Below are 21525 nucleotides of genomic sequence, written 5' to 3' on the forward strand. Positions count from 1 at the left end.
AGTTTTGTGGGAGGTTTGGAAAGTGGGTAGATAACATTGCTAAGAGAGAAAGCATTTATCTTTAGTTTAAAGTCTCTTTAGAGTAAGTTTGTTTTTCAGTTAAAGAAACCCAACCGTTTGTATTTTCATCTGCATACTTTTACAAGTGTGAAGCTAGTAAGGGGTTTCATATAAGGGAGATGATTCCCTACACTCTTGGTGGTGTTTTCTTAGCTACGTCAACTTCTGACTGCATATACTCTGCGTGAAGCGTACTTTAAAGGGCCGCTGGAAACTGGGATATATGATTTAGGTTAAGCAAGTTTCAATACCCAGTTTTCTCCAATATTATTCTTATCATATATATTATTCTCCAATAATTCAGAGCAGGTTGCACCCTAAAACTGGGATGGGGGACATGTTGGGCTTCCAGATGTTGGGCTTCAATTTCTATGAGCTGCTGTTAGCATGGCCAGTAGTCAGGGGTGATGGGACACGTATTCCAACACAACTGGGAGCTCAAAAAGGAAATCATGTTCATGAAACTCTGTTTTCCCAAGCTCACATGTCAACAGCTTGTGGACTAAATGCAAAAACACAAGAATGGAAGGCAAAGAATTTGTCTTTAAAAAATAATAACTTTCAACATTTTATTCCCATTGTGCCTAAATTTCCTTAGTAAACTACCAAAGCAAAACAGTAAACTTTCCCAAAGCATTATAAATAAGTACAATGTCGAGATCATAATTTACAAAACTGTAGGTATAAAAAAAGTTTGTTTTATTCTTTATTAACTACACCTATATACCCAAGGCCTTTGTTCTGGTAAAACTGGAAGGCTAAAAACTTTATGTCTTTGGTACTAAGCTTACATCAAAGTGATTGCGCCAGAAAAAAGAAGAAGAAGAATCCCTGATCCTGACACCAAGGTCTGAATGTATCACTTGAAGCAAGGGCTCAATCAATGATCACAGCAGTCAAATCGCACAGCCCTTCTGGAGCTACTGAGACCAAGTAGGCAGGTGTAGAATTGCGTGCTTGCAGGCTCCCTGACAAAACACACCAGCACACAGGAAAATCAGCACAGCAGAAGCTGGGACATGAGTGGTTTTCTACGTGCAGGGAGTTCTTGTCAATGCGGAGATACAGATTATAGGCGACCTCCTCCAGCACTCTGAAGTAGTACCACAGGGGTAGGCAACCTAAGGCCCATGGGCCGGATGCGGCCTAATTGCCTTCTCAGTCCAGCCCATGGACAGTCTGGGAACCAGCGTTTTTCCATGAGTAGAATGTGTCCTTTTATTTAAAATGCATCTCTGGGTTATTTGTGGGGCCTGCCTGGTGTTTTTACATGAGTAGAATGTGTGCTTTTATTTAAAATGCATTTCTGGGTTATTTGTGGGGCATAGGAATTCGTTCATTCTTTTTTTCAAAATATGGTCCAGCCCACCACATGGTCTGAGGGACGGTGGACCGGCCCACGGCTGAAAAAGGCTGCTGACCCCTGTGGTACCATCTCAGGAGGGCAGTGGCATTGATTTCAGTGAAGTGTGCTAGTAGACTTGCATAAAGTCCCCCACAAAGTACAAGGGGCTTTCGTCAGGTAGACTACGGCACCACTGCAACATTTGGGTTTGGACAGGTAAGGGTGTCGGAGAATGCCGACCATAACGGGAACAATAGGGGGAAAGGCCAATGGTCCTTTATCCGTCCCATGTCTGAAAAACAATTCAATCGGTATTTGCTGCTACTGTTGATCTTAGCCTGTAAACATTATGTCATTCATTGCACCCAGGGCCGTAGCAAGGGAGGTGTGGTAGGTGCAGCCTGCTCCGGGTGTCCCCATTGAGGGGGGTGACAAAATGGTGGGTGGCATTCACAGCGGGGCCTGGTTTGAGCGCCCTACAGACTCTGCGCTGCCCCAAAAGGTCCGCCCGCTGCCTCCCCCTCAGCTGTAGGGGCGGCTGAGTGGGAGGAGGCAGGCAGATTCCATAGCTGCCAAGTCTCCCGTTTTCCATGGGAAATCCCCATTTTTCCGGCTGTCCCCAGCCGAAAAAACTGATTTTTTAGTTTTTCCCCGGTTTATTCTGGCGCGGCGGCCATTTTGGAACTGGGCGGAGAATGCTCAGAAGTGACTTTTGATGCTGCTATGCCCAGTTCCAAAATGGCTGCAGCGCGACTTCTGGTGCAGCAGCCATTTTGGAACTGGGCACCGCAGCATCAAAAGTCACTTCTGAGCATGCTCCGCCCAGTTCCAAAATGGCCGCCGTGCTACTTCCGGTATGCTAATTTTGGTCCGGTCCCTTATTTTTCAGAGAGGAACTTGGCAGGTATGAGATTCCTCGGAGGCCCTGCGGGGTGCCCCCGTGGGTGGCTGGCTCCGCCCCACGGGCAGGGCACGCACACCGCCCCAGGCACCCAATTGGCTTGCTCTGCCGCTGGTTACACCCCAATCTCCCCCTTTGCACCGTGGTTTCTCTGCAAGGAAATGAATGGGGGTGGAAAAACTCAACACCCGCTAGATTTTCCACATGTCCTCTTTTCCCCAGGACATGTCCTCCTTTTCATGGGTATGTAAAATGAGTCGCCATAGAGATCCGTAGTTAAAAGCGGAAGTCGGCCAATGTGTCCTCTGTTTTGCCCATCAAAATATGGCAACCCTGATGGCAACTTAATTTGTGTAATTAATGGTGTAAATTGTGTATTTTCACCACAGCAGACAGTGAGACAAATAACACGAAACAAACTGCAACAGGAGACAGTGTGGCATACATAGAGAAGGGCAGGCCTGCACTTGCGATACCTTGGTCACAAGCCCACCAGGGGCTCAATAAACCTAAGTTTGGTGCCTGTCTGTAGACTGCAGAAATGGGGCTGGGGGTGGATAGATATAAGCACCTGTCAGGTCAGCTTTTAGGATCTAAGAGAAGCTTCAAATAAGCCATTACTGCCAAAGGCAACTAGAATTATTATTAATTATTATTATTATTATTACATTTTTCAAGGCACTTCATAAAATCTCTTCATCTGTCTCTCTTACACCACAGCACTTGTAAACAAAGACTCAAGAAACAAGCAACAAACCCAAGCAACAAGCAGTGGCAACTCTTCTATATTTGGCCCTAATTTTGATTTCATTTCAGCACCAAAAACTCTGCCAATTGCTCAGTCCAGACGACCCTTGTTTGCGGAACTCGATGGCCTGCTTGCAAAATGCAGCGGGGAGAAAGATAGTTGTCTAGTCCAGGTTGGGCTGCCGAATTCCCCCATTCCAATATATATGAAAAAAACACTTTTGCTCCTGGGCATTACAGGTGTCCCTGTGCCGAAGTCTGTTTTCAAAAACAACAAGAAAGGCACGCTCTTCCTGGATGCAGAAACGTAAACTTGGCCTCGTCCTGCGACCCCTTAAGGCCCTACACCTCAGTGCCCTCCCGGGCATAAATGAGACTATTGACCGTGAAGTTGTATAAGTGGTTGTACTGGCCTGACTGGCCCCCGCTGCCGGGGTGGAAGGGGCTGTAGTAGGCAGCAGCGGGCGCCGAAACTCGCTGGAGCTGCTCTGCAGGGGCGACTTCCTGAGCGAAGCTGCAGCCCCCCGGGTGTCCAGCAGGGAGGTTCCTGTGATGCAGCTCACTGCCGAGGCTCCCGGCCAGACGCCCGCCATTGCTCAGCGAGTTCATGCTGGTGAAAAAGCTGCTGAGGCATCCGGCTGCGGGGGAGACGATCACAGGTGGGGAGGCGCTCTTGCAATGGTCCCTGATGGGCGCCATCGCCTCCAGATCGGAGGAGGGGCTTTCCCCACATGGCTTTCCTGGGACTAAAGGGATGGAGTGGCCTTCCTCCGACTTCAGAGTCCCCAGTGTGGAAGCCGCGGCTGGAGCTGTAGAACTGCTGGGGTCCGAGCGACGCTTGCGCTTGCGCCGGAAGTTCCCGTTGTCAAACATTTTCTCACAGTTCGGGTCCAAGGTCCAGTAGTTTCCCTTTCCTGAAGGATGACAAGAGAGCAGGGGGTTAAAAGGGAACCCTTTCCTTTAGACTGCAGAACCACACACTTCCCGAATAGCATCTTAGTCCGGTCCCAAACATTTGTGGAGTTGTGTAGTCCACAATTTATGTGTAATTTATGTTAACTTGTTTTTAAACTTTTTAAGATGCTGTCATTTGGTTTTAATGTTTTTTCTATTGCAGTAAACACCTCTATGGTATATTTACATGATATCAGCGGTATATAAAGGTAAAGGTTAAAGGAACCCCTGAATGTTAGTTCCAGTCGCGGACGACTCTGGGGTTGCGGCGCTCATGTCACTTTACTGGCCGAGGGAGCCGGCGTACAGCTTCCGGGTCACATGGCCAGCATGACAAAGCCACTTCTGGCGAACCAGAGCAGCACATGGAAACGCCGTTTACCTTCCCGCCTGGAGCGGTACCTATTTATCTACTTGCACTTCATGCTTCCAAACTGCTAGGTTGGCAGGAGCTGGGACCGAGCAACAGGAGCTCACCCCATTGTGGGGATTCGAACCGCCGACCTTCTGATCGGCAAGCCCTAGGCTCTATGGTTTAACCCACAGCGCCAACTGCGTATATAGATACCTTTATATGTAATTAAGATAATGCCAAAGAGAGACAAAGGTCCTACAGGCTAGTGCAGGCATCCCCAAACTGCGGCCCTCCAGATTTTTTGGCCTACAACTCCCATGATCCCTAGCTAACAGGACCAGTGATCAGGGATGATGGGAATTGTAGTGCAAAACATCTGGAGGGCCAAAGTTTGGGGATGTCTGGGCTAGTGTCAGGGACATGGCTGACTCGGAAAGCTCGCAGGCAGAGGGAGGGGAGGAGATAAACGGCTTTGAGGGGGTTGCTATGCAACCAGGAGGGAGGCAGCGTTTAGAGGGGCCTTGTTTGATAGCGGGGGGGGAGTTCACCCACCTTCTCCCCAAACCAGAATACCTGAAAGGGTTACAACGCAACAGAAGTACAAGAGTGGAAGGACTGGACTTTGGCGCCCTTCGTGCTGCAAAAGGGGCGGAGACTCAGAGTGACTGACTCGTAACTAAGAGCGGCAGGCTCGGAGCTGCACTCTGGATGTTAATTGTAAATATTAATGAATTTATTATTACGGTCACAGACCAGCTCCTTAATTGTAAATAAACGTACCATAAAACTGCCAGAGACTCATGAATTCTTATCAGGGCTTGCTTGCCTGCCTGAGATCATTACACCTAGGCAACCTGTGGCACTCAGATGTTGCTGCAATCCATCTCCCATCAGCATTACCAGCATGGGCAGTGGTCAGGAATTATGGGAGCTGTAGTTCAGCAACATCTCCAGGGGGCACAGGCTCCCAATCCCAGTGGTTGTTTTTTTCCAAGGGGCGCTCAAAGGTACGCAGTACTGGCACCTCTTTTCTTTGTTGTTAAAAGGTGTGGCGAGTACCAGCACCTATTTTTTCTAGGGGGGAAAGCACTGCCTGCTCCATACCTAGGACTAGAAAAGAATAGGCATGCCAGGGATAAAACTCAACAAGATATAAAATCTCTCCTTTCAGTCAACTAAGAATTATTACGTTGTAATCCTATAGATGTCCACTCAAAAGCAAGTCCCGCCGAGTTCAATGGGGCAGATGCCGAGGTGCATGGATGTATAGGATCAAAACCGAAGGCTTTCTAACTAATTCTTTGAATTGCTTAACAGATCATTAACCAAGCCTTGTGAGGAATGGTTGAGGGAGTTGGGTATGTTTAGTCCAGGAAAGAGGAGACAGAGACAAAATATGGTAGCCATCTTCCGATATCTAAAGGGCTATCACATGGAAGATGGTGCAAGCTCATTTTCGGCTGCTCTGCAGCGTAGGACCCACACCAATGGCTTCAAGGGACAAGAAAGTAGATTCTGACTAAACATCAGGAAGAACTTTCTGACTGTAGGAGTTGTTCAAAAGTGGAACAGACTCCCTCAGAAGGTGGTGCACTCTACCTCTCAATGGAGGCTTTTAAGCAGAGGTTGGATGGCCAACGGTCATGAACGCTTTAGTCGAGATTTCTGCATTGCAGGTGGATGGACTAGATGACCCCGGGGGTCCCTTCAAACTCTATGATTCTAGGGGGGGGGAACCATATTAGCAAACCTTTAATGTAGAAGCTTTTGGCGAGGAAAGGGAGTTCACTGGGAAGTATAAGAAACTAGTGTCGTTCAGCCAGTTAAATAAATGGGCATATGTGAGCGCTGCGCGGAGCACCGGATCGAGGAGCCGGTCTGCAGAGTCAGCGCCCAGCAATGCAGTGCTGGATTGAGGAGGCGATGCTCCGTGCGGCGTTGCTGGGCACTGACTCTGCAGACCGGCTCCTCAATCCGGTGCTCCGCACAGTGCTGCTGGATGCCGACAGGAAGGAGACACCCCGGGGTTTGAAGAAACGCTTGCACAGTGCTTCTCCGAACCCCGGGACCTGTCCTTGCTGGACGCACACACGCTCTCCTCCCCCCCCCCAATGCTCAGTCCGGCCAGGAGCGGCGGTTGGCGGCCGCAGGGAAACGGTGGGTGGGGGGTTGGGGAGAGCGCGCGCATGTGTGCGTCCAGTCTCTGCGTCCAATCCCTGTGTCCGTGGGGCACATGCGCAGTAGCGTGGACACAGGGACTGGATGCAGAGACACTTGCACTTTATTATATTATTATATAGGATTACTATGTAATTAACAAATATTTATCCATCTTTGCTGAAAGGCAAAGGCACAGAGACAGATACTCACTCGCTCATTCGTTCCCTAGTGCACTTAAACACCAACCAAAACAGCTTCAAACAAGTAAATCTGTGTGATTTAAAACTGCTTCCAGATCAATCCATTGCTGATGAGAGTCTGCAGTCCCTAGCATTCCACATAAAAAAAGTGAAAGCTGCCGTTCAAATTTGAAAATGCAGTTCAGCCGAGAAAGAACAGCTCCGAAACAAGTTTCTGTTATGCAAGAACTCGATGCCAAGCTCTTACATTTATTTCCCCAAGGAAATAAACAGTGGTGAGCCCTACTGCTCTGTGCTTTGCAGCTCCCAAGTATTGAACCGTTTTCAGCTATAAATGACTTGGGCCTCCCTTCTGCAGGTTCTATGAAGCTTCAGGAATGACTGTGGGAAGAAAGAAAGCTACTGGTCCCATTTTTCTACCCCCACTGGCAGAAGGCAGGATGCCCTGAGTTCCAGTTGCCGGGAATCACAAGCAGAGAGAGAGTGCTGTGGACCCAGGTCCTGTGTCTGGGCTTCCCATAGGCACCTGGCTGTTCAATGTGTTCTTATCCACATATGGGAAGAATGCATGAAACTCCCCTAGCACAAAATAGTTGGGCATATTGCAATAGGGGAGGGGGGCGTTAAGCAGAATTTGGGGTCTGTGAAGATCCCCATCAATCGCACACAGCCCCACAGGAGCTGCTGGGTCATGACCCTAGCGTTTGGTCAATAGTAGGAAACGTCGGAGCAGTTATTGTATTTTTCGCCAGATACCACCGAACGAAGTTTGAAAGACAGGTTGCTAAGACTTGGCTTCCAATAAAGGTTTCCATTTAAGAAAATGGGCAAATGAGCCTGGACCCATAATGAGCACACTCAATCCTACAAATTGGGGCACAGACATCATTCTAAACATATCCCAGGATTTTAACCAGAAACTCAGGTCACCAAGTGAATGTTCAGATTTGCAGATCTCAGTAACCAACTGAAGGCTGATGTTTTATTTGAGATTGTTTGGCTTTTTGTTAAATTTTGCGTTGAATTCCCCCCCCCCTTTTGTGTGTGTGTGTGCATGATGTGCTTTTATGTGTGAAAAAAGTGTGGATCGAGTTTATAAAACTAAATTAGGATGTTCAGAATTGAGCTCTTTGTTTCTAGAAATCGCTGCAGCTCACTTTGACTTTGTGAGTTAGAACCTCTTCTTTTACCAGGTTAAGTTTGCACTGCTGTATAATAAAACTGTGAAATCTCCACTAGCAAATGTAGCACATTCATAACCAGTGCCGGATTTACGTATAAGCTAAACAAGCTATAGCCTAGGGCCCCACTCTCTTGGGGGGCCCCCCAAAAAATAAAGGAAAAAGAGACTTGATGTACATTTCCAGAATATAAGATAAAAAACAAATAAGATAAAACCTGCATACAGCAACAGTGTTTTATGTGGTGTAGGCTCCTATGATGTAAGTAATGGGCCCCGCCTGCTAGCCTGCTCCCTAAAATATCACTGGTTTGCTCATTTCTATATACAGGGTGCCTACATTCTGCATGTGCAAATGGCTTTAGATCAGGGGTCCCCAAACTAAGGCCTGGGGGCCAGATGCGGCCCAATCGCCTTCTAAATCCGGCCCGCGGACGGTTCGGGAATCAGCATGTTTTTACATGAGTAGAATGTGTTCTTTTATTTAAAATGCATCTCTGGGTTATTTGTGGGGCCTGCCTGGTGTTTTTACATGAGTAGAATGTGTCCTTTTATTTAAAATGCATCTCTGGGTTATTTGTGGGGCATAGGAATTCATTCATATATTTTTTTTCAAAATATAATCCGGCCCCCCACAAGGTCTGAGGGACAGTGGACCGGCCCCCTGCTGGAAAAGTTTGCTGACCCCTGCTTTAGATACCTATTAGGTCCATAAATTACCACACGCCATATATTCAACACAAAAAAACAGCGACAATTTGTTGATGACAAAGGACAGCTGGACATATAATAGGGTCCCATTACCTTCAGTAGCTTAGGGCCTCATCAAACCTAAATCCGGCCCTGTTCATAACTCCCTGGTTCTGGCCAGGATCCAAAGAGCTACATGCATAAATACTACATGCACACACACACACACATACAAACACACAGACTTCCCAATTTTCACTTTCAATTCCAGCTGCTCGCACCGCGTTGGAGGACATTCAGAACGTCCCCCAACCTTCAGGAGCGGCCAGCTGAAAAGTTACGGACGCCTTCATTTAAATCCCACCTTCAATGCACCTCCTGAGCCACAGTCCTGTCTGCATAACTTAATATCTCACTTCTCCCATGTGCTCACTACTCATTAAAATGGGTATCTTTTGTTCTCCGAAGGGCAGGGCACCAGAGGCCAACTATTTTATTACAACTGAAATAAATCATTTCCTTAATCAGTGTGCTGTCCCCTTGGGGGCTCTGAAACGTCTAACAAATGATTCACACAGCTGACAGGGACTGGCATCCAACAAAATCTAGGGCCGTCTTAAGCATATCCAGCGCTGTGGTGCAAAGATCCCCCCTGGCGCCCCCCCGGCGTGGTGGCGGCGATCAAGCAAGGAAATGTGCTGGCGGACATGCTCTCCAGTGTGGGGGCACCCGAGAAGGCAGCCCGGGAAGGCTGTGCCTTTCGCCAGGAAGCAGGAGGAGGACAACGACTGGGAGCGGGGCCATCTTTAGCAGATGCAGAGGCTTGGGAGGGAAGCTTCCATCCTAAGCCTCTGCGGGGATTGCTCTCCTCCTGTGGAGGCTTGGGAAGGAAGCTGCACGCCTGCCAGCCATATAGCTGGCGGGGCGCAACTGGCGGGCGTGCAGGGAAAGGGGAGGCTGCCGGCAAAGCCACACAGCTCCCCCACTCACTGGGCGCCCAGTGGTGCAACGAACCACTAAGACCAATGGTAAAGACAGCTCTGTGGCTACAGGTTCTCCATCTCTGTTTCCCTTTCCTTTTCTTTTTTTAACGGTAAACAAAGACAGGGAGCTGGAAGCGGTGAACACCTGCAGAAAAGCAGACTTGCTCCATACTTCTTGCCAAGAAAACTGCTACAGTAGACGCTCTACACCGCAGTTTAATATATGAAGTGTAAATCGTCTTTTGCTTCAATCAGCCTGTGAGTCGAACACAAACCATGTATCAGAGCGAGCAGATTTGTTGAATCTTTTTTGCAGGTTTTTGCCCCTAGCGCTCCATTATGGAGTGCCTCTGAGCACTTCTGTGTTGCTGTTAACCAGAAGGTTAGTGGTTCGGGCCCACCCAGGGTTGGCTGTGGGCAGGATTCTTGTATTGGAGGGGGTTGAACTGGATGACCCTTCGGGTCCCTTCCGACTCTAGAATTCTGTGTGCTGCGCTTAGGGATTTGTTTTCAGCGCCAGAACTGAACCCGGCTCCTTTCACACCAAAGTCCACTCCTGGTTAGCTTTCTTCATTCTGGCAGCTAAATTTCCAGGGCTGGAGGGGAGAGGAGTTTTTATTTTTTGTCACTAAACTATTCAGGACTCAGATCATCCAGAGATCTACCAGCAGATCCCAATCTACTGTCTTCCCACCTCAGGCTTACATGCAGTGCTTCCCCACCCCCCACCCCAAAAACATTTAGGGGTACTCTCATTTTCCTTAAAGTAAAGGTAAAGGGACCCCTGACAATTAAGTCCAGTCATGGACGACTCTGGGGTTGCGGCACTCATCTTGCTTTACAGGCCGAGGGAGCTGGCATTTGTCTGCTTCCACAGACAGTTTTTCAGGGTCATGTGGCCAGCATGACTAAGCCGCTTCTGGCGAAACCAGAGCAGTGCTCAGAAACGCCATTTACCATCCTGCCGGAGTGGTACCTATTTATCTACTTGCACTTTGACGGGCTTTCAAACTGCTAGGTTGGCAGGAGCTGGGACCGAACAACGGGAGCTCACCCCGTCACGGAGATTCGAACCGCCGACCTTCCAATTGGCAAGCGCAAGCGGCACAGTGGTTTAACCCACAGCACCACCCGCGTCCCTCTCATTTTCCTACTCATATTGAAATACTGCCCCTCAATGAGGCCAAACTTAGATTCACAAAAATGTTTAGGGGTATGCGTACCCCAAGAAAAATCCTACATGGATCAAGGTGCTTCATTTATATTACAAATATTATCTTCTGCTGTAACAATGATAAGAAGAGGTTTCAAGGGAGGCTCAAAAGGTGGCCTAAGCCTCACATACGGAAATTACATGATATCTTTTCACCAATTTTTGCTCATTAACTGGATGCTGATTTTGTCAATGAGTGTTGTGGGTTTGCCTCCTAGCCAGGGCCGGTGCTAGGGCTTTTTGCGCGCTAGGCAAAACACCTTTTTGCGCCCCTGGCACATGCTGACACCCCTGCGTTCCCTCCATAGGTGGGGAGAGTGCAAGCCAAAAGAAGAGCTCAGTGCCCTCCATAGGCGGGAGGGCGCTGAGCTTTCCTTTTGGCTTGTGCTCCTTTTGGCGAGCGGCGGAGGCAGCAGCAGCGGCCATAGCTGAAGGCTTCAGCTACGGGCGCTGCTGCCGCCACCGCTCACTCGCTGCAGCCGCTGAGGAGCTCACAGCGTCCCCTCCATAGGCGGGAGGAGCGCAAGCATGCGCTGTGGGAGGGCGGCGGTGGCGCAGGGGTTTTGCGGGGCAGGCTGCCCAGCGCCCCCTCCATTTACGCGCTCTAGGGGACTGCCTAGTTCGCCTAAATGGACGCACCGGCCCTGCTCCTAGCCAGCTGCATACAAGACACGCATAGCACAGAACTCCTGTCTCATTTATTGACCACCACCACCCGGGGAGGTAGATTAGGCAGTACCAGTAATTGGAATAAAAGCAGGACAGGTGTTGTTGGACTATGATTCCCATCAGTCCCAGTCTACATGACCAATGGTCAGGGATGATGGGAGTTGTAGTTCAACATCTGGAGAGCACCCCATTGGCTGGCTCTGTGATGGAAGTAGCCTTCTTAGTTAAGCAAACTTAATACCATCTATGGCACGACAGAGAGCCTCTTCTCTTCCCAACCTCCTCTTCCAAAATCGCCCATCTGCAAACTTTTCCAAAGATCATGTGTTCACAAGTTGGTTTTAAAAGCGCACACCAGTGCTTTAAAAGATAAATCTGTTTTTAAGCATACTACTTTCCCACTCTCACAATAAACCATGATGGGCAGAACCTGGTTTCTTGTTATGAAAGAGGAGGATTTCTAGCCAATTATAACAGCTGCTAAAAAACCTGAAGTCGACAAGCGTTCAGGATGCCCATCACCCTTAAATCCCTGCCTCGTTCGTCTGAAATCAAGTCTTTCTACGCTGCAGATTTTTTTTCCTGTTCAAGATTCGCACTTGTAACACTTGTTCAAGCCACCTGGAGAAATTGTATTAGCCGCATTCCTTGTACGACCATTTGAGCAGACACTTGAACACCTCCATGGATGTAGCATATGGTGGCATCTCCCCTCCCCCCCCCGGACACACACACTTGTAATGTCCCCAGTTTCTCTCTTGCCATCCTCAATGGCACCCAGAGGACCTTCCACCCAACCCTAAGCTTTGTCCCCTACCTAGATCTCTAGCGCGATTTTCAAATGCCCCTCAAGGAACGACCGAGCAATTTCTGGCATAACAAGCCCCACATCGCCAGGGGCATGGGTATCCAAATTTGGGAGGAGAAAACACCGAGGCACGCTTTTTTTTCTCACGCAAAAAATGGAGAACTGTACATTTTGCCTCATATCTCAGGTTCTACGAAGGCTAGAAACGCACTCTTTCTTTGAAAAAAGAAAAATGAAAGCTGGGGATCTGTAGATTGTGGTTCATTCGAAGGAAATAACTGGCCTTTCTTTTCCTCCTCGTGGATGCTCACGGAAGGAGGGATCCCCAGTTGTCATTTCAGCTGCAGCCCAGCTTCTCAGCTACAAATTTATCCCCGGGAAATCTTTTGCAGTAAGTGAGAAAGCGTGATTGTGTACACTACAGCTACGTTTCCTCACCACTGAGGTAATTTTCTCCGGGAAGGGAGCACAACGTTTGGGCAGGCACCTCAGCAATCTTCTCCTTCTCACCTCTTTGTCCAAGTCAGCTTCCCTGCCTCGCTCAGCCGGGGTAACTTTGCAAGAGCAATGCTTCTCAGAACAGAAGCTCAGTCTAACCCAGTGATGGCGAACCTATGACACGCGTGTCAAATGTGACACGCAGAGCCCTCACTGCTGGCACACGCCCCATCGGCCCATTCGTGCTGTTGTTGTTGTTGTTGTTGTTGTTGTTGTTGTTGTTGTTGTTGTTTTCCCCCCATTTGTTCTCCCGCTCCTCCTACAGCTGGCCTCCGCTAGAGCTTGCTTGTCTCTGCTACAGCTTGTCTCCGCTGTTAAAACCCTGATCCTTTTGTTGTTGTTGTTGCTGGTAGCCAGAGATTGGTTTTTTAACCCTTTCTGTGCTGTTTTTTCTGGCGCTTTGGCAGACTATGATTGGGTGTAACAGCGTTCGTTTTTTAACCCGTTCTGTGCTGGGTTTTTTGGCGCTTTGGCAGACTATGTCGGTGCTGCATGTTAGTTCCAGCGAAGGTATTATTCGTCATTTATTTCTGTTCTCTCCCCCCCCCAAAAAAGTGCAGCAGCTTTGGGGCATCCCCCCAATAAAGCAAAGCAACTTTTGCACACACACACACCCAAAAAACCTCCAAAACATTGGTCAGCAGCTCCCCCCAAAAAGCTCAACAACTCTGGGCACTTTGTGATAAATAAGGGGTTTTTGGTTTGGTTTGGTTAAATAATTAGTTTTTGGTTTATTAAATACAGTTATATATTACAGTTATACATTTTTGTTATTTAAACTATAAATATCGCAAAATTAATGGTTTTTTTCTCGAAGTGTCACACACCACCCGAGTTATGCTCGGTTTTTTGGCGAATTTTGACACACCAAGCTCAAAAGGTTGCCCATCACTGGTCTAACCCATTCCTCCCTAGTGTTTGCTTGAGCCATTGGTTTTTCTTTTACTAAAAAGTCATAGTCTGCGGCACAGGATTCATCTTAGGGCAGCACTTTGCAAACTCCCCATCTCAACCTGACTGCCAAGGAACACGGAGTTCGGGAACAGCGCTTCCGTTTGGCAAAGTGAGACAGTCCTGTCAGGCGGCAGGTGCTGGGGGCAGTGACGGCAACAGTTCCTCCTGGCCTTTTCCCTCTGCTGGGGTACAGGCCTGGCTATGTCCTGGGACCCCTAAACTAGCCGGCTGCCTGAGGTACGGTAAGCCTCATCACCAGTTGAAATTCTGGTTCAGCTTCCAGTCCAGTCGGCTTCTGTCTGTGGAATTGAGAGGGACTCCATCTTGCTCTTTGCCTCGGGTGGCAAAATGTCGTGAGCTTGGGCTGGCCCAAGTTGCGTCTGTTGCAAGAGCTAACCGATGGCAGTTGTCAGGCTCATACTCACGCCAGCCCCCGGGCAATAAGGCCCAACAGTCAGGGATGATGGGCACTGCAGACCATTAAGGGCTTTTTCTGCGGCAGCTTTGTGCCTATGGAAAAGCCCCCGCTCTGGGGTGTGTCTCGCCACAGCCCTGTTTCCTTTTCATCGCCAGGTGATGATGAACATTTTTGTCCAAGCCTTTGGGGAGGGGTGAAGTGTCATGAGAATTCCTTTGCCGCTGCTCTGCGGTTTCACTTTGTTCCAATTTTATGACAAGCTATATTAAAGTTGTCGCATTTTGTTCCAGCTTTTTATTGTTAATTTTTTTTAAAAAAAAATCTTTATATCTACCCAGGCAACTGCTTTTATCATGAGCATTAGCTTTTTAAAACACTGTTTATTGTACCTAGACTCCGATAATTTCATTATGCCTACTGTTTTTACATCTTTTACGGATTTTAAAAATTGAATTTTTTTAAATCCTATTTTATGAAAACAACTTCCTTCTAGTTAAGTGGTACATAATTTTTGCAAAATAAGTAATAAAAAAATGCATACAGGGCCAAAAAGTGAGTCCCAAAGGGTGGTGTTCCCTATGCAATTATTTCATACAAATGCTATGTTACCCTATTATTCTGCATGTCCATATAAAATTATTTTTACAAGCTGCTTACAAGTGGAAACAAAACAAAGCTGTGAGCCAAGGCTCATATTACGGTAGTTGCGATAGAGGCGGCCATATTTGGCCTGTTCACATGACTGTCCATCCGCATATTAAAAGGGTGTATGATTTTAGGTCAACAGGAGAAGGAAACAGAGCCTTTAGCTTTATGTGATCTGTTGCCACAAGTGCGTTTCTCTGGCACCAAATGAACTGAGACATTCGTCACGCATATCTCAACAACTGCATTACTGTATATTTTCGACGCAAATAGCAGCTGCCGGTATGTTTGTGTGCGTGCATTGGAAATCCAGATCGGGACCACAATGGAAGTTAAAAAAAAAAACCTCTCACACACACCCCGACTGCTATTTAATTTCTTTTTTTAAAAAAATAAAGAAGAATAGCAATCTATGCAGAAACATGCCAACAGTGTTGCTACTTAATTGTTCTTTCAATCGGCGGGACAGACATCTAGCAGTTATCTAGAACACAGTGAAGAGCATGAGGATATAAGCTTGGAGAAAAGGAGGTGACTAGCTCCCCAAACATCTCAGCCTTTTACTGCATTTGTATGGATGGGAATTGGGCAGCACCCAGTATTTTCTTTCGGTGACCCTATGGACAGATTAGCATGCCTTGAAAGAGCTGAAGAGAAAGCTGTGCTTTGTAGCGCTGTTTTACTCTGTAGGTGGTACGCAGAAATTACCGGGGCTGTCAAAAAAGTTGCTAACTTAATGCCTAACGGCAAAATCATATACCCAAAATCCCAGTTCGGAGACGATCAGCAAAGTTTATAGGGAACTTTTGAGTATTCAAGGCACATCGCAAACTATCTCAGGAATCCTTAACAATTAAACATGCAAGGTAGATCAGAATTATTGCCTTCATATTGCAGATGGAGAGTGGAAAAGATCTTCATTTTTTTTTAATCTATGAGCTAACAGGAAACAGTTCAGTTCTTAAATATGCATCACATACCATTTGGGGTTTGTTTGTTTTTTAAAAAGACAGGAAAAAACGGGATATAAATCCTTCTATGAAGCAAATGGCTTCTTCTTATTTCTATGGGCATCTAGACATAGGAAGCTCTCTTACGCTGAGTCCATCAGCACATTACATTATCCAGGGTTTCAGACTTTTCAGGAGATGCCGGGGTTTGAACATTTATTGATATGTTCAGTTTATATACCATCCTTTATCCAAAGATCCCAGAACTTGGGACCTGCATTCAAAGCAGCTGGACTGTGACTATGCTATTGCTCTCACCCAGAGGACGCTGATAGAAGCCGTTTTGTAACTAGGAAACAAAATGTGCAAGATTGGGACTAAGGCAGAAGAGCACGTCTTCAAAAATCAAACTCCACGGGGTTTGCGCTGAGCTCACTTAAGATAACATAGGTTGCTTGTTCCCAAAACACATCTACGTGCCGGTGTGTATATGAGTGAGAATTCCTAATTCTCGCATGTACAAAGGAAGGCCGTTACTATGAATTCGGTGCAATTGCGCACCTCTTTTGATCGGAAAAGGAAGTTCCTTTCCAAGGCCGAAGAAATCTCAGCTTCTTTCGGCGAGGAAGCGCATAGCTGCAAGGCATGTCAAATTGAACACATACCACACACAGATCACATCCCTTTTACTCTGCCGTAATTAATCCTGAAATCTTTCCAGCTCGCTACCGAGGTCCAAAATCCTAACTTCCCTTAAGGAATGGCGGCGGGGGGGGGGGGGCAGGGAGTGCATGCCTTTTGCAACTGCATGTGCAAACATGCTTGGCAAATAGAAAAGGTTAAGGGGTCGCTCTTTTGAATGAAGTGGTGTTTAGCTTACCACCTGATCCTAAGGACACTAGCAGTGCAATCCTATAAGCACGAGGGGACTGCATGGCACAGATGCTCCGGTGCGTATTTAGTTAGGAGTTAGGCCCATTGCGCCTGGGACTTACTTCTGATTAAACCTTTCCAGGCATGGTGTGGCAAAGCCCACTGCCAGTTAACTGAATGGCACACACTTCCCCGCAACTGCCTCGAGTCATTCCACTGCCACCTGCTTCCCAAGTTAATTGTTTAGGACCTGGGAACCACTCTAGGTCTCCGCCAGAAGTTACTCTTCCAAAGAAAAGCGGGGTCTTGACCCACATCCCAGTACCCAGACAATGTGAGGGGCCAGTGGTGCCTCCCCTCCCAGCCAGGGAAGGAGGGATCAGGGAAGATCTACATGAGAAAGGAGAACAACATTTACCAGACCTTTAGAAGGCATCTCAAGGCAGCCCTGTTTAGGGAAGCTTTTAATGTTTGATGGATTTCTGTATTTTAATATTTTGTTGGAAGCTGCCCAGAGTGGCTGGGGGAATCCAGCCAGATGGATGGAGTATAAATAATAATAATAATAATAATAATTATTATTATTAGAGAAAGATTGGCATTGGGATCCAATACTTTAGTTCATTCATTCATTCAGCTGTCATGGGCATAATTTAGACAACAACAAAAAACGTGCAGACATATTAAACACATACTACATATAAAAGACTCAGTAGCCACCATCAGGTAAGATTAAGAAGTTTTAAAATTGACTTTAAAAATCTCAGCTAAGGTCTCTCCCAACCCTACAATTCTGTTTTTTTTTGGGGGGGGGGTGCTAGACTGGAGTGGCGGGGGGCACCTGCCCTCTCTCCGTGCCTCAAGGGCCTCTAAACCCATGCTCAGAGGCACTCTTTCCCCCCCTCCCCGCCATCCCCACGCGCGGCGATGCACCCACCGGGGTCGTCCTCGTCGCGGGGCACCTTTCGGAAGCAGTCGTTGAGGCTCAGGTTGTGTCGGATGGAGTTCTGCCAGCCGGCCTTGCTGCGCTTGTAGAAGGGGAAGTTCTCGGCCACATACTGGTAGATGTGGCTGAGCGTCAGCTTGCGCTCGGGCGCGCTCTGGATGGCCATGGCGATGAGCGCCGAGTACGAGTAGGGCGGGCGCACCAGGCGCAGCAGCTCCTCCTGGCTCGCCAGGCTCAGCCAGCCCAGCTCCGACGGCGCCCCGGAGCCGCCCGCCGGCCCCGCAGCCGAGCCCAAGAGCGCCGGCGACCCGACGCCCCTCGGCGGGCAGCCGTAGGGCAGGAAAGGGGCTCCCGAGCCCCCGGGGCCACCGCCTCCTCCTCCTGCTCCTCCTGCGCTGCCACCGCCGCCCCCTCCGCTGGGTAGGTAGGGGCCCGCGCCGCTCACTCCCCACAAGTAGCCGCCCGCGCCCGGCGGAGGCCCGTAGTCGCCCAGCGCGTACGCTGCGCCCGGCGGCCTCTGCCCCGACGTGCCCGCAGCCGCGGCTGCTGCCTGGGGATACACGCTGAAAGCTTCGCTGCAGTAGACGGCCATGGCGGGGGCGTCCCGGGCGCTGCTACTGCTGCTGCTGCTGCTCCGCGACCAAGGCGCCAACGGGCTGCCGGGCGCCGTCGAGGGTGAGCGAGGAGCGCGTGGCGCGGGCTGGCGAGGCAGTTCGCGGGTGCTCATGGCCCAGGCAGCAGGGAGGCGCGGCGAAGGCGGACAAGTCCCCGCCCAGAGCCGTCTGGGCGAGCCGGGGGGCTGCCTCTCTGCCGTCGCCGCCGACGAGCCTTATAGCGCCCGCGCGCTTTGCCCAGCCTCCCGGCCCGGGGCCCAGGGCTGGCTGATGCCAGAAGGAGGGGCTGTCGAGGCGGCTGCAGCCCGTCGACGGGGCGGGCGGGCAGCGCCCAGCGGAGGCGCCGCCACTGCCAGGGAGGGGGATCTGGTCCCTTGGCCTTGGTCGCCCCGGGGGTCCCCTCCTCTGCTCCTCCTCTCTCGGAGAAGTGCTTGTGGATCGACTAGACTTGCTTCTGCACGTCGGGTGGGGTGGGGGACTGGAATTAAAGTGAACGTGGGACAGGTTGGGGGGGGAGGGACCAATGAGTTGAATGTGTTTGTGTTGGTAGGGTGAGGGGGATCTCAGTCCCAGCGCATCTTTTCGCCAGAGATGCTGCGCGCGCGCTTTCGACGGGGCTTACTTCCGAGTAACAGGACGGCCGTTTTCGCCCCAGCTCAGGCTTCCCGCTTCGTGTTTGCGGGAGTTGCTGCTCCCTTGCAGCTGCCCTGGGAGGCGAGGGCAGAACGCGGAGAACTTTTCGATGACAAGCAAAACTTGGTCTTTCCGGGAGTCTGGAGTCAGACTACTTGGAAGGGTTCCTGTTAGTGGGGCTTTGGGTCCCAAGGAAAGCGATTCGAAAAGCGTTTCAGGATCGCCTCCAGGAAGAATACTTCATGCAACCTGCGTGTTGGCGTTGCAGCGCCTCGGAAGCCCATTCCATCACTCCATCTGGCCAAACAGGATGGGTGCAAATTATCACACCGTGTAAATAATCACTTGCTTGGCCCAAAGATGAAACAAAACCAGCTCCCACGCGCACACCCCCGGCGCGCTCATTTTCATTTTATTTCAGACTCAGTTGTCTATTTATAATATCTGATCAGCTCGGATTCAAAAGATAATTAATAATAATAATATTAATAATAATAATAATACCACGCCCTCGATTCTCGAATCTTTGGCGTTCATTATATGCCATTTTGGAGACTGGATGCTGCGTGCCCAACTTCCCGAGTTCGTGCGGAACAATTCGGTTGTTTTACTCGTGGCATTTCTAATTTTGGGGAATCTACAGTCTTTTATCTCCCGCCGCACTTAGCAGTCGCCTTCAGATGTTTAGCTCTACAACTCTTCCAGGTGTCTATCTTTTAATTAACGAACGAAATAAAATTAGAATCGGCGAAGAAGAATATATTACGAAATCTTGTAAAGCAGAAAGCACCTGAAGAGTACCGTTTTGATCAGAGGTACAGATGCCTCATTAATCATCATTAACAATGAAATAAACAGCACTCCCTTGGCTAGATATCCAAGAAACACGTGGTTTTGAAAACCTGCTTTCAATTGTGAGTCAACAGGTGTTCATAAAGAAAATTGCCTGATATATTTTTTTAAAAAAATACTTGATGAAATTGCATCGTATAGTGCGGACAACGACGCACTGGTGCCTTGAACAGTTTTTAAAATATATACATTTTAAAGTATCATTTCGATTTCCCTGAAACATCCAGAAGAGATCTCTGTGCATTTACGATATTTTGGTTCCACCCTGAGATCAGAAGAGGCCGTTTCTCAGGGTGAGATCCTATAAACAACGAGGCACTTACACAAGAGTAAACTTCATGGGACACCCAAGAAACCATGAGCAAAATTGCGTGTTAATTCCTGATCCCTGATCTGGGATTGTCTTGAATACTTAATCCCCTACAGACTATTTACGATGTAGCTGACCACTATTTTCCTCTGTCATTTTATTGGGGCGTAAAAGGCACCTTGAAGCTTTCCTGCCACTCAAAATTTGCACGCTTTCGACCCTCGCCACACCGGCCTCGCAGGGCTGTTGGGGAGAAAACGGTAAGGCGGTTTATTCGAAAGCAAACTTTTAAAGACAAATGACTTTCTACCCACACCACTCAGTTTAAAATTCCCCCCTTTTTTTATTTCTGGCGCTATTCTCGCGAAAAGCCGAATTTTCAAAGTCTTATTTTTTTTTAAAAAAAAAAAAACCTACCCTGCAAATGATCTGAGCAACGATTTTGGAACCACCTTTTCTGCAGGGAGGAAAATAAATTGGTTGCAAAAACAGAGAGAGAGAGAATCATAATATTTCATCCCTGCCGTTCAGGGGCGGATGCTTTTTTGCAAATATTCTCCTGCGGACGCGCCTTCATAACAGCCTAGTTTAAAGTTTATTCGAAAGCACTTTAAAGCCTCATTCTGATCACAACAGTGGCTCGAAAAGTAATTTCTATTTAAATCACCGAGGCTTATATCCAAATCTCCCTCCTTTATATATGTGCGTGTGTGTGTGTGTGAAAATTCAGGGTGGTGGACCGGGAGGAAAATCTGAGGCTCGATCCAGCCAGAATTAAATAAACCTTGGTAGTAAAAAGGTCCATTCGCTGCCTTGAAGCCGAGAAAACAAGCGCGCGTAAAACCGCGGTGCGCATTCCTCGTATTGAAAGCCAAAAGACTTTATTTTACAGCAGTCCCTTCCCCGCCCCCCACCTTTAGAATCAGTAACTATTTACAAATGCCCTTCGGATTTATAGGGACAATGTTGTTGTTTTTTTCCCTTTGTGGCGTGGCCTTTTATGCTAGCTAGGCAAGTTTTTAGTAAGAAGAAGCATCCATTGTAAACAATAAAACAAAAAATTCCCAAAGTAAAATATCGTGTAAGGATGCACGAGAACGAATAAATACGCTAGAGACAACTCTTTTTAATGCAACGGACATTTTTTTCACGTACTCCAGAGCGCTGAGGGATTGTGCTCTAACTTTTGGTCGACAGATTTGATGCTAAGGAAGTACTAGCGTGTGTTCCTGTTTATTCATAAGCCCTGGCGATCCGGATGGAGGAGCGGGGTCCGTCCGTGGAAGGGAGACGGACTGGTCCCTTTTCAGAGCTTTAATTCGGAGACTTTGGCTTCGGGGTGCGTTCCCATAACCACGAGCCCCCTACAGGTATCCGACGCGCGTTACAACTTGGCCAGAGGCCCGATGTAAACAGGGTGAAACTAGAGGTGCGTCTCTGTGTATCTTACCGGTAGTTTGGGTTAGGAGAGGAGGAGGCTTGCTGGAAACCAGTGCGCCTTTTCTGTTCCAAAAAGGAGGATAAACGCCGGGCCTTTCCCACTATTACGCACAGGCAGAGTCCAGCG

General features: G+C 48.5%; 1 protein-coding gene across 1 annotated transcript; it reads right to left on the reverse strand.

Annotated features, from left to right (window-relative positions):
* Nucleotides 1-3134: 3134 nt before the first annotated feature.
* On the reverse strand, nt 3135-18141 carry FOXI3 (forkhead box I3). Its single transcript, XM_035135084.2, has 2 exons — nt 17541-18141; nt 3135-3967 (listed from the first exon to the last, which is right to left on the reverse strand). Exons 1-2 carry the CDS (start codon nt 18139-18141, stop codon nt 3396-3398), a joined length of 1173 nt encoding a protein of 390 aa, XP_034990975.1. The 3' UTR covers nt 3135-3395.
* Between the last annotated feature and the right edge of the window lie 3384 nt (nt 18142-21525).

The sequence above is a fragment of the Zootoca vivipara genome, chromosome 13 (assembly GCF_963506605.1).
Source record: "Zootoca vivipara chromosome 13, rZooViv1.1, whole genome shotgun sequence".
Lineage (NCBI taxonomy): Eukaryota > Metazoa > Chordata > Lepidosauria > Squamata > Lacertidae > Zootoca > Zootoca vivipara.

What these genes read in the sequence shown, in the direction of transcription:
- FOXI3 (XM_035135084.2), bottom strand. Translation starts at nt 18,141, where the DNA reads ATGGCCGTCTACTGCAGCGAAGCTTTCAGCGTGTATCCCCAGGCAGCA. An exon ending in CCGCGACGAGGACGACCCCG is followed by an intron (nt 3,968 to 17,540) that starts GTGGGTGCATCG and finishes GTCATCCTTCAG; the next exon opens with GAAAGGGAAACTACTGGACC.